Source organism: Macaca mulatta, chromosome 15 (assembly GCF_049350105.2).
Source record: "Macaca mulatta isolate MMU2019108-1 chromosome 15, T2T-MMU8v2.0, whole genome shotgun sequence".
NCBI lineage: Eukaryota > Metazoa > Chordata > Mammalia > Primates > Cercopithecidae > Macaca > Macaca mulatta.
The window spans coordinates 109,210,903-109,223,102 of record NC_133420.1 but is presented as its reverse complement, the minus strand read 5'-3'; the positions used below and the strand labels follow the sequence as shown (position 1 = coordinate 109,223,102).

At 37.0% G+C, this 12,200-nt stretch overlaps 1 protein-coding gene across 22 annotated transcripts in view; it reads right to left on the bottom strand.

The window, feature by feature from the left end:
* Positions 1-1,372: 1,372 nt before the first annotated feature.
* Positions 1,373-12,200, bottom strand: part of CEP78 (centrosomal protein 78) — a 36,227-nt gene continuing 25,399 nt past the window's right edge. For 4 of the 22 annotated variants that reach the window (XM_077966685.1, XM_077966686.1, XM_015117948.3 and 1 more), the window contains exons 12-16: positions 10,081-10,158; positions 8,742-8,908; positions 7,533-7,704; positions 7,174-7,221; positions 6,001-6,634 (exon numbers count right to left, since the gene is read on the bottom strand). In XM_077966685.1, coding sequence (XP_077822811.1) covers positions 6,065-6,634; positions 7,174-7,221; positions 7,533-7,704; positions 8,742-8,908; positions 10,081-10,158 — 1,035 coding nt within the window. In that variant the 3' untranslated portion in view covers positions 6,001-6,064. Of the gene's footprint in view, positions 2,236-6,000; positions 6,635-7,173; positions 7,222-7,532; positions 7,705-8,741; positions 8,909-10,080; positions 10,159-12,200 lie in introns of those variants that run through there. The other 18 variants (XM_077966671.1, XM_077966673.1, XM_077966674.1 and 15 more) reach the window with 9 other exon arrangements.

Genomic DNA, 12,200 nt, shown 5'->3' with positions numbered 1-12,200 from the left:
CTCTTTCCAGGTAGTTTTGTAGCTATTAAAGTTGTTGACATATATTTGCTTCCCTCTCTTCTCATGGCAAATGGCAATTCTGCACTTCCCTGGTCTGCTGAACTTGGGCACAGCCATGCAACTTTCTTTGGCCAAAGAAATGTGAACAGAAGTGACATATGTCACATCTAGACAGAAGCTTTAAGTCACAATATATGCTGCATCATACTCTCTTTCATTGGACACCGGAACCAGCAATGTTCCAAATATTGACGTTCCACCAGCCTTGCTCCCAGACTGAGGGTGATATTGAATAGGGGCCTCTAGCCAATCTGCCAAAGGCAAATTGCATGGGCACAAATAAACCTATGTTGTTGAAAGTAATTAAAATTTGGGAGCTGTTAATGCAACATCATCTAACCTATCCTTACTAACATACCCTTAACTTTATATGTATTTTAATATATTTTTTCAATCAATACCTAGAATCAAACACTACCTATATCCTTCCCATGAATAAGACAAGATCTAGGACAAGCTTTCATTTTCTATGTCCTGTCCTGCCTCCATTCATGTTCAAACCTAGAACTTTAGTTGGACTTCTTCACATGTCATTAGTATTTATTTAGACTTTTTCTGTCTACAGTCACCTCTGGTGATTATAGTGGATTTGCAGGTCACAAAGCCAAAAGTAGTTTGTCTCATATCTTTATCCGTTTATTTGATCTAAACATCTTTCATGGGGCTGGGCACAGTGGCTCAGGTCTGTAGTCCCAGCACTTTGGGAGGCCAAGGTGGGAGGATCATTTGAGGCCAGGAGTTCAAGACCAGCCTAAGAAAGAACCCATCTCAGCCAGGCACAGTGGCTCACACCTGTAATCCCAGCACTTTGGGAGGCTGAGGCAGGTGAATCACCTGAGGTCAGGAGTTTGAGACCAGCCTGGCCAACATGGTGAAACTCCATCTCTACTAAAAATACAAAAATTAGCCGGGCATAGTGGTGGTGCCTGTAATCCCAGTTACTAGGGGGGCTGAGGCAGGAGGATCACTTGATGGTTGCAATGAGCTGAGATTAAGGAGGTTGCAATGGGCTGAGATGGCACCACTGCACTCCAGCCTGGGCAACAGAACGAGACTCCGTCTCAAAAAAAAAAAAAAAAAAAAGAAAAAAAAGAAAAGAAAAGAAAAAGAAAAAAGGAAAAGAAAGAACCCATCTCTACAATAATTTTTTAAAACTTAGGCATGGTGGTACATTTCAGCTACTTGGGAGGCTGAGGTGGGAGGATCATTTAAGCCCAGTGGTTCCTGGTTACAATGAGCTGTGATCCCATCACTACACCCCAGCCTGGGTGACATGAGTGAGACCTTGATTAAAAAAAAAAAAAAAAACAACCACACTTTAATGGATTCATTGTTCATTTTGGTTACTCTGAGGAAGATTTTTTCTAAGTAATTTAGTTGCTGATGAAATGTCTAATACCAATTAATATCTTCCATTTCATAAATTTAAGCTTCAACTGAATCCATTCTGCTGTGTAGTCCATCTTCTGAGTGTTTCAGTTTTATAATCAAATTTTTAATTTCCAGTAATCCGCTAAATAATCCGCTAAATATTTTTTCATGGCATCCTATTCTTTATGAACGTAATTATCTTTATGAATTGCTGAAGATTTTGATTCATTAATTAAAAAATTTCATGTTTCTCCTAGTAACTATCTTCTTGAACAGGTTAATTTTAATTTCATGCCTCCTTTTATGTTACTGGTTTTCTTCAAATTTGATGATTTTTGGCTGTCCATATTTACAAATGAGGGCCTAAGATTAAAGTTTGAAGTATTGTTTTTTCATCCAGATGGGAATTCTGGTTCACTTTCAGTGAACACAAATGATTACAGGCACTTATATGGTGATTATAAATGGAAGTGGCAGATCATCATAGTCAGAGATCGATCACGTGGGCAGCTTAACTTCAGTTCCTCTTCATAGCCATTTTGGGTAATTCCCTTATTCTCTGATCCCAGCATTTCTTGGGTCAGAGCTCCCACTTCAGATGGCCGCTTTCTTAGCCTGGTGGCAAACTCCAGAATTAGATGCTCCAAAGATGAGTGGAATGGCTTAGCTGTTCCACCCTTTAATTAACTGGTACTTAGATCATCTGCTTCTTATCTTCCAGAAATTCCACACTGTTCAATTTCTGGTTTTCCAACTCTGCTATTATTTTTATTTTAATATTTCTCCAATCATTTCAATGGGATTCTAGAAGAGTAAAAGAATGTGTTCAGTCATCCACGTTAACGTTCCAGCACGTAGTGTATAATCAGAATTTTTCAAAAAACCAATCATCTCCTATCATGCCGATCCTCTGAAAATCAAGTGTTACTGTCTTGAGATTAGAGATTCTCTAAATACCCATTTGAAATTGGACGAACAAATTATTGGATATAGAACTGGATGGGCAAGTTAAGAGTGATGATTTTTGACCACTAGTAACTATGTGTGAATTTAAGGCAGGATGACAAGCTCTTTGCTACAGTATCACATCTGACTGTTTTCTGAAAAAAGTCCTGTTTGCATATGGATTGTATATGTTATGGTAAGTACTCAGTAAAGGTGCATAGTAATTTCTCAGTAAAGGAACATACTTGTACCTTTCTCTAAACCAAATGAAAATATCGTATTTCAAAATTAAATGATATTATTTCAGGTATATTGAAAGTTTAACAATTATTTGCAGGGCTAAAATTGTATATATTAAGCAGCAAAATATCCACATTTATAATTCTTAATGTTATGGTTTTAAATGTTTGATAAAATATATGTAAAATATGGAAGAATTTTAAAACTATAATTATGTGTATGTGTGTAGGTCTTGTAAAAATCCATGGTTAAAGAAAATTGGGGATATCAAGTATAAACTCATTTAACTTCCAGTTCTTCCCATTTTTGTCTCTGTTCACACTTCCCAGGATCCCCCAACTCTACAATAACTTTTACATATTTTACAACGTGACCCCATCCCTGCTTTTATTTTCTTATCCGTATTTCTTTCCCAGATTCTCTAAGTTACTTATCTAACCATTTTGCACTCATCTCAAGTTCATTAAGAATTCAAATATGTACATCCCCATCTGTTCAGATCTGTTTCTTTTAGTCTAAAGAACATTAAAGTATCTCATGCTCCCTCCTTGTCTGAGATCCTGCTGCATAAATGAGCCTCTCCTTCTTTGCTTGGTTCCTTCCTTTCACCTTACAAACATTTAAGTCTTTTTTACTCTAAAAACTTCCTCTTCACCTAACTCCATTTCCTCTTACCATCCAAACTCCTTCAAAGAGTAGCCCTACACCCAAACTTCATTGTCCCCTCAGGGTATTCCTGCCCTTCAATTTACTGCAATCTGGTATTTTCACCAACCAATTCAGTGAATTGCTCTCATTAAGGTCACCTGGGACCTAACTGCCAAAATCCCGTGGACACCTATTCTCTGCCAGGTGACACTGTATTCTCCTTCCTTCTTGACACTCTTATCACTTGTCTCTCTCAGAATCCTTTCTTTGCTTAGCACTTAAACTTTGACAGTCCCCACAATTCTGTGTTCTCATCAACTTTACGATTTTAACTACTGCTTATATGTGCTGATGACTTTCAAATTCTTTATTTCCATGTCTTCACATGCACATCCAATCATCTAGCAGTCATTTCCTCCTGAAATTTACAGGTGATGTATTCAACCTGTCCCAAACTAAACTCTTCTTTCCAAAGCAGTTCTTTATCCCATATTCCCAGCCTCAATGACACCACCACCCAATCTTAGTCACAGAAACACAAGTCCACCCACTGCCCTTTTCCTTATTTCCCATAACCAAATCTTATTTAACTGCCAAAATAAGATTAAAACTTATTCCCTCCCTTCATCTATACCTTGTTTTAGATCCCCTTCTCTTCTTGCTAAGTCATAAGTTACCAAACTGGCATTTCGTGGCACCAATTGTTAGGCACTCCTATTTAAAAAGGATTCTATAAACAAGTATATTTGAGAAGGGCTGCATACCATATCTTGAAGGCTGCATACCTGTCTTGAAGAGTCAGAATGAACATTAGCCTCTAGCACCCCTGAGAAGTACTACTAAAGAAACCTGCGGCCGGGCACGGTGGCTCATGCCTGTAATCCTAGCACTTTGGGAGGCCAAGGCGGGCAGATCACGAGGTCAGATCGATACCATCCTGGCTAACATGGTGAAACCCCGTCTCCACCAAAAATACAAAAAATTAGCCGGGCATGGTGGCGGGCGCCTGTAGTCCCAGCTACTCAGGAGGCTGAGGCGGAGCTTGCAGTGAGCCAACATTGCGCCACTGCACTCCAGCCTGGGCAACAGAGCAAAACTCCGTCTCAAAAGACAAAAAAAAAAAAAAGAAAGAAAGAAACCTGCCTAATTCTATTTATGCATGGGTCTCCTTTATGTTGGTCTAAAAATTATTTCAGTAGGAGAAGAAGTGGGAAGATAAGTCCCATTTACAAATCAAAGACAAACGCTCTTCAGAAGAGTGTGGAAAACTGATCTCCATACTTCTTTAATGTATCAGCCTAAAGCTAATGATCTTAAATGCAAGCCTGAGCATATCATTTCCATTCTTTACTAGCTCATTATTTACTGAAGAAAAAGAACCAGCTCCATGCAATGTGGATTATAAAACCCAATCTCGTTCCCCTAGCTGCCTCCTTGAGCGACATCTGCCAGTGCCTGATGACATTTCGGTAACTCTCAATTACTTGTGTTTGTGGTTCCTCAAACACACATACTCACACTTACAGCTCTGTACTTCTACTCATGCTATTCCCTCTGCCCTGAGTATCCTTCCCCTTCATCTCCTTATTCACCAACCTCTAATTCGTCCTTTAAGACTTAGCTTAGAAATTAACATGACCTTTGGTCTCTTTAGTTGGCCTTTCTTGGCCCCACTGCTCTCCTCCTTTTTCCCCAAACACTGACTAAACTCCCTCAGCATTCCCACCATAGAACGTAATATACAGTATTACACCATCTGCTTGTGTGTCTCCCCTTCACCCGACTGTTAAAAGGCCAAGATTACATCTTGTTCATTGTTTCATTCCCATAACAGTCAATCCATGATTAATGAACTCAGTAGTAATGTAGTAGCCCTTTTGATAACAATCAGGCAAGACCATCCAGAAGAAATCCAACACTCCAGCTTTTCTCTCATCTCATCTCTCAAGTCATAGTCTGGTTGTAGGAAAGGACTTACCTATGCATATTTTACCAGGGAGGGATATTTACTCCAAAGATTTATGTCCATACTCTTACTAACTCTGCCTTTAAAAAATTCTACCTAGGTGTGCTTTCTGATAGCGCCACTCTTTTCTACTTATAGTGTTCATTGGCTTTTTTCTTGGAATCTTCCTTAAGTGGTTCCTCTCTTAACAGTGAAACACAATAGCTGCTTAAAGTATGGGTTCTGGTTCAGATCCCAGCCCTACCACCTATTTACAGCAGTGCAACTTTGGGCAATTCACATAATCTGTCTCCTCAGGCTCCCCATCTATAAGATGGGCATAATAATATTAATAGTTCCCTATCTTATAGGGTTGCTATAATCCATGAACATGCTTAAGCATCTAGACATGTTTACTGCTCTGGTTATATATTAGAATATGTCAATGGCTTCTGGCCATGTGATATATATTTATTTCCACATTTAACCAAATGGTAAAATTATTCCATTTATTCATTCCCATCCCTTTCTATTCATCATATTCTCCTTTGTTGTTCTGTTTTCTCCCTCCACAGAATATTAGTTCCTTGAGAGTAAAGGCTTTGTTTTGTCCACTGCTGAAAGCCATAGCACCCAGAATGATATTATACATACTAGCCCCTCAGTAAACAATTGCTGAATGAACGTTGTAAACTATCAAAGGGAAAAATAGACCAAAAATTTCATTATAATAAAAAGTACAGAGAAATCTTCCTTTAGTGGCTTCCAATCCTATATTTTAAGACACCATATGCCATAATAAAAACATAAGAAAATTTATTAAAATTTAAAGGCAAAAACATAATTTCAAAATATTTAGTCGTATGAAAGGCGTGATAGAGAATGGATGCTTTCTTGAAATTCAAAATCAGATCCAAGAGTATCACTTTCAGAATGTTCTAGTGGACTGGATTTACTTTTATTTGTCTTGGATGAAACAGTCACTATTCTATTTTCTTTCTTGGCAGAAACAGATTTTTTCAAAGACCTACTTTTAATTGATTCATTAACCAAAGAACCAGTTTCCCCAGTTCCTTTGCTTTTCCGGTTTTCAGGAGAGTCAGAGCAGGAATGCAGGTCCTTTCCAGGGTGTTTCTTACCAGAGTGTTTTTTGGTATATTCACCTGTTTTGGTCTTTTTCTCTGAAGAAGATCTGCTATTTCTGGACAACTCCTCTTCTTTTCTTTGACTTCCAGTTCCAGAAGTCGCATCTGGTAAAGGAGAACACATTCTAGCAATGAATCCCTCAAAAGACTCCTGCCGCTGCTCAGCGGCTGGGACTCCCAGGTTGTCGTTGGAAGTTCCTAAGGTCTCTGGAGTAGAAACTGGGACAGGGAAGGAGTCGAGAGGCAAAGGAATTCTAGCATCACCTGTAATTTTCTGAAACTAGAAGGAAAAACAAAACAAAAATTTAGTGACGAACAAAGCCAACCATTAAAAAGTCAAGTTCAAAACATCAATGTTATTCTGTGATCTTAGAAGATTTCCAGGTCATTTTTCCCCTAATTATATCTTGCCAAGTGATTGCCAACTCAACTTAGCTATATCCAGAGGTAGGTCCAGCATATTTTCAGACTTTTGTGTTTTGCGTAATTATTACTAATTTATCACTCCCTCATTAAAAAAAATAGAACCTTATTCTATAAGAAAATTAATTTCTTTCCTATCCTCTATGCACATGTGAGCAGTATCCAATTTGTAAGCAGACTGAGTTTTCAAGTCGTCAGTTGCCAAGACCAGTCTGAGACTGGCTGAGATGGGAGATGGGGGTTCCAAGTAAGGCCAGAGGAAAAGCAGCCGGGGATTCCTGTGGCAGACAAGTTTGCCCCTCCCATTCCCATAACTAGATGATGCGTATAATATACTGCCTGTTTGTTATATATGAATTACTTATTCTGAAAAATTATCTATATCAGTACTTGTACCTTCATTAGTGTTCCTTCATTGTAAGCTGACTGCATACAAATAGAAACCTAGATGAAATATGAATAGAATAGACATTTATAAAATTTAAAATTTAAAATATTTTCTCTACTCTTTCATTTCTTCACTGAGGATAGTCTACTTTAAATCATAAATTTTCAAAATAACTTTCTTATTTTTTATTTACAACAATACAATATAATGAAATGGGTACAAACTTACTAATCTCAGTCTTGGAAAGGACCCCAAAGATGCTTCTGGTCCCCGAGTATGTGAACAGATCATTATTCTTTTCTCTCTTAGTAATTCCCTTTTTTGCTAATCACTTGTAGAATCACTAAGTTCTGTTCTATTCACTTACCTGGATATTTTGCATCTGCCCTAGGGCATTCTGCTTTGGTTCTGGTCTTTCATCTTCAAGTGCCTTCTTTTCTTCTTTAGGTGGATTACTAACAGTAGAAGTCATCTGGGGATGACCTAGTAATTGAAAATCTGACTGATCTATCCCAGCCATTGTGGCAAGCTGCCCAAGCCTGGTCAAGAGAAGAAAAGGAGGAAAAGGCAAGGATTACTAGAATCACATAAGAACAGCTTACATTTCCCGGAACCTATGACCATGAAATACTTCTAAAATCTTAAAACCCATTATCCTACTCCAGACCACACCCCCATCCCTCCCAGTTTCTCAGATCTTCCCACATTTATCCTCTGAGATGAACCAAATCAGATCGTACAATCCTTTAAGCACTGTTTCTTCCCCCAACAATGTATTAGATACCTCTTGACTTCATTTCCTTACTTATTCCCTATTTTACATACTGTCTCAGTAGAAGCTGCATTTTCTACCGCATACCTACTGCCTCTCACCTTCATCCCCACACATCTATACCACCTTTCCTCCAGTCCTCAAGAATGTTTGTTCCTTCCCTCACCAAACTGTTCACCTACAAAACATAACTCTATCAATTATCTACCTCCAACTCTCTTTCAGTATCTTCTTTTAGCAAAATCATTCTTGGTTGAGGACCACTGATCCATATCTCTATCTATATCTATCCTGCAGATTAATAACAATTTTAATGTCTAAGACAAAGTTAATTTTAATTCAAATTTATTTAACAAGCAAAGTGAATAAAATAAAAATTCCTATACATTCCTGAATACTTTCAATTAAAACTACCTTCAATTTAGTCTTTAACAAGAATTACCCTTAACCAATTACTCTATCTACAGCTTACTCTTTTTTTTCTTTTTAAGAGATGGGGTCTTGCTATGTTGCTCAGGCTAACCTTGAATTCCTGGGCTCAAGTGATCCTCCTGCCTCAGCCTCCCAAGTAGCTGGGATTACAGGTGCAAACCACCAAGCCAGGTAAGTTTACTCTTTCATATTGGGCAGGTTTGTCATTTCGCATTTCTTTTAAAATTAATTCCACATTTTAAAAATCAAGTGTATTACTTATAATTACACAGTAAATATGACTTCAGAAAGCTATAAAAATTGCTCAAGTTCCTCAGCAAAACACCATTAAAGTCATGGAGGGACGAATGTCATAGGGAGAAAGTAACTAACCCAGCATCTTTAAGGAGATCCAAAAAAGCATGAAACTTCTGAAAAGAATTCTCAATGCTGCCCAAAACACCTTCATCATCCAGGATCATATTTGTCAATGACTGTGCATGAAGGGCTTCAGACAGAGAGAAATTTATATTTCTTAACTGGGCATTTTCATGTTCCAGCTATAAAAGAAGATTGAAAATGTGTGACATCATTTTCTCTCATTATCACCAAAATAGTTTTTATGAAACTAAAATAAAACATTTTAAAAATGTAATTAATTTGCAGTTAATCTAACTCTCCACCAGTAAAGACAGACCATATTACATAACAATCAAAACCCGGAGATAAGTGGCAAAACCTCCTACATAAACAATATAAACAGTATTTCATTAATGATCTTTCAAAAAGATCACATTTCTAACAGGTTAAATACATACCTGGATCATTCTATATTTAAAAATTAGCTGTGTAAGGTTTCCCTCAAATTAGACAACGAAATAAAGAGTAAGCATATTACAATCTGGCTGTTAAGAACTAATTTTTGCCAGTAAAATGCTTAATAAATTTAAAAGTCCTATTTCAGACCCAATTTACTAACTGTACAATTACCAATATCCCCCTTTGCTTCTTGAAAATATGTACTCTCCTGCACACCATCCCCCTTTATCATCTATTTATTTAATACTACACATAAGTCTAACTCTGGTATTTCTCAGAAAGGCCATTGTGTTCACAATGCACCTTTTGCCTTATACAATCAGGTGCTCAACTTTTACTGAATGATTAACTGTCTTACAAACCAATGCATATACTTTCAAAAATTCCTCCTTAAACTTGCTTTGTAATAATATAGTTATATAGAATGTTCTAGCTTATGCTGTGCTCTTATGCACATTCACCTAATTTAGTCCTCATGGTATAGATTTTTATCTTTCATTGCATTCTTACCAGTTTTCCATTATCTTTTACCTTATTTATTCATTTTCCTAATTCACCATCAGTAGATAGTCTCATCCCCATCTTTTATGTAATTGTATATCAGTATAAGCCTAATAAATGCATTCTTGAATTGATGCATCATGAACAGAAAATAAGCTCCAGTCATATAAAAGCACAGGAAAAGAAAACAAACTACAAGTTTTACATTTTTAAAAAACATGCTTTTTGGAATACAGATCACATGATCACCAAATATAAGTAAATACAAACATTAACATAGTGTGACCAATTTGCAATATACTGTATTGTCTCACTTTAAAGTTTATAAAATGTATGTATGTATGTATGAGTTAAAGTTAAACCAAAACAAAAACAAAAAAAACTCTCAAAAGGTAAGAAAACTTTTATTTACCTCACTGACTCGCTTATCAGCCTTAAGCCTTATCACTCTTTCCTCCTTTAACTGCTTTAGGCACTCCTCCAGTTTTTCCTAGTATTAAGTAATAAAGTAAATATTGTAATTAATTCCCAATACGATCCCCAAAACTCTTCCAGCTATTGAGCTTACCAAGTGTTTAGGGACAGAGCCAGAAGTGAACTCAGATATCAGGATTACAACCTACTGCCTGTATAATATCATACCATGCTAGGGAAATTAATTACCAAAAACATATCAAATTCTCACATTACAGATTTAAATCCCACTCTTTCCAAAATAAATTTGTGATAGCTCACCATAGAAGGCATACACATATGTTTATTGAGTCAGAAATAAAAATTAAGGCTATGAAAAAGAAATTCTATTCTTATTTGTGGATCCATTATAATAGGAAGCCCTAGTAACACACTTAACACACCTGAATTATGTAACAGCAAATTAAAAATCAAGTAATCAATTAAAAGGGATAGGGCTCTTTCTGGTAAAGATTGAAATACAAAAGGAATTAGCCATGATGGAGATTCTCCAATTCCCTCCAGAGTGAGGGAAGGAACTCTACTATATACCTACGTTAGGAAAGGAAATTGGTACCACTTTCTGGAGTCGTCTTCAGTAAATACTACCAATTCTATGTCTGGGAATTTACCCTAAGGAAATCACCAAACATGCGGACAAAGATTTATCTACCAACATAATGTCATAGGACTGTTTGTAACTAAAAGCCTCCAAATTGTGATTGTTTAAAAAAAAAAAAAAGCACATTCATATGATGAAATGTTCTATGGAGCCACTAAAAACAATGATACGGGTCTTAACCAGAGTTAATGAAGGTCGTTTTTCTTGGGAGATGGTCCATAAGCTAAGTAAGATTCTCTGATGTGGAAGAGCATTCAATGATGTGACAAAATATTTTGATACCTTTTTGAGATAAAAGTGCAAATTACAAAATATCCAGGTGTGTGTACCATGCAGAGGTGGTTTTTATTTCCCTCAATGTTTTTCACGATTTTCAAAAATTTTCTCAAAGGGCATGTATTTTTACACTCAGAACACGTTTGAAAAATCAGTAAATGCCCTAATAACTACAAATTCTTTAATGCTTCATTATCAGTTAAAGCCAACCAAGTTTTTATGGGAAAAAGGAAAAACAAATTGCAAAATTCCTCTACTTACTGTTTACATAATGGTTTCAATATTTAGAACTGTTATCAAAGAACTTCTAACCAAACATGCAAATAAGCAAAAAACTTATCACAACTGGAGAAAGAAGACTAAAATCCTACATTCCTAACTAGTTCTAAAAATCACATCAAAGCACAATTACATGAAATTGTTTCTCCCTCTAGTGGAGGAAGTGAGAACATAATGTTACATTTTTATGAAAGCACCCTCCTCAGTACTCCTTTGAAGAGTAATTCAGGTTCCTTAAAGAAAATAAGGAAATATGAAACGAAACAATTAGAAAGTAAAATCACTTAACATTCCACTACTTAAAAACGACTAATGATAAAGTGTTGTAGTAATTTTCCTCCCTGACAGCTGCTCCTCTTCCTCCCTTCTATACATGGAAGAGTTGATTTTTTTTCTGGAATGCAACCCCAGAAATATCAAATGTTATACTGTACAACAACCCTTGAACATCAAGGGCTTGAAGTATGCAGGCTCATTATATGCAGATTTTTTTCAACCAAATGCAGATCAAGAACAGTATTCTGGCTGGGCACGGTGGCTCACACCTGTAATCCCAGCACTTTGGGAGGCCGAGGCGGGTGGATCATGAGGTCAGGAGATAGAGGCCAACATGGTGAAACCCCATCTCTACAAAAAATATAAAAATTAGCTGGGTGTGGTGGTGCGCACCTGTAATCCCAGCTACTCGGGAGGCTGAGGCAGGAGATTCACTTGAACCCAGGAGGCAGAGGTTGCAGTGAGCCGAGACTGGGCCACTGCACTCCAGCCTGGCGACAGAGCAAGACTCCGTCTCAAAAAAAAAAAAAAAAAAAAAAAAAAAATACAGCATTCTCCTATGCAAAACCTCATACAGAGGGCTGACTTTTTTATATACCCTGGTTCCACAGGCCAACTGTGAGGCC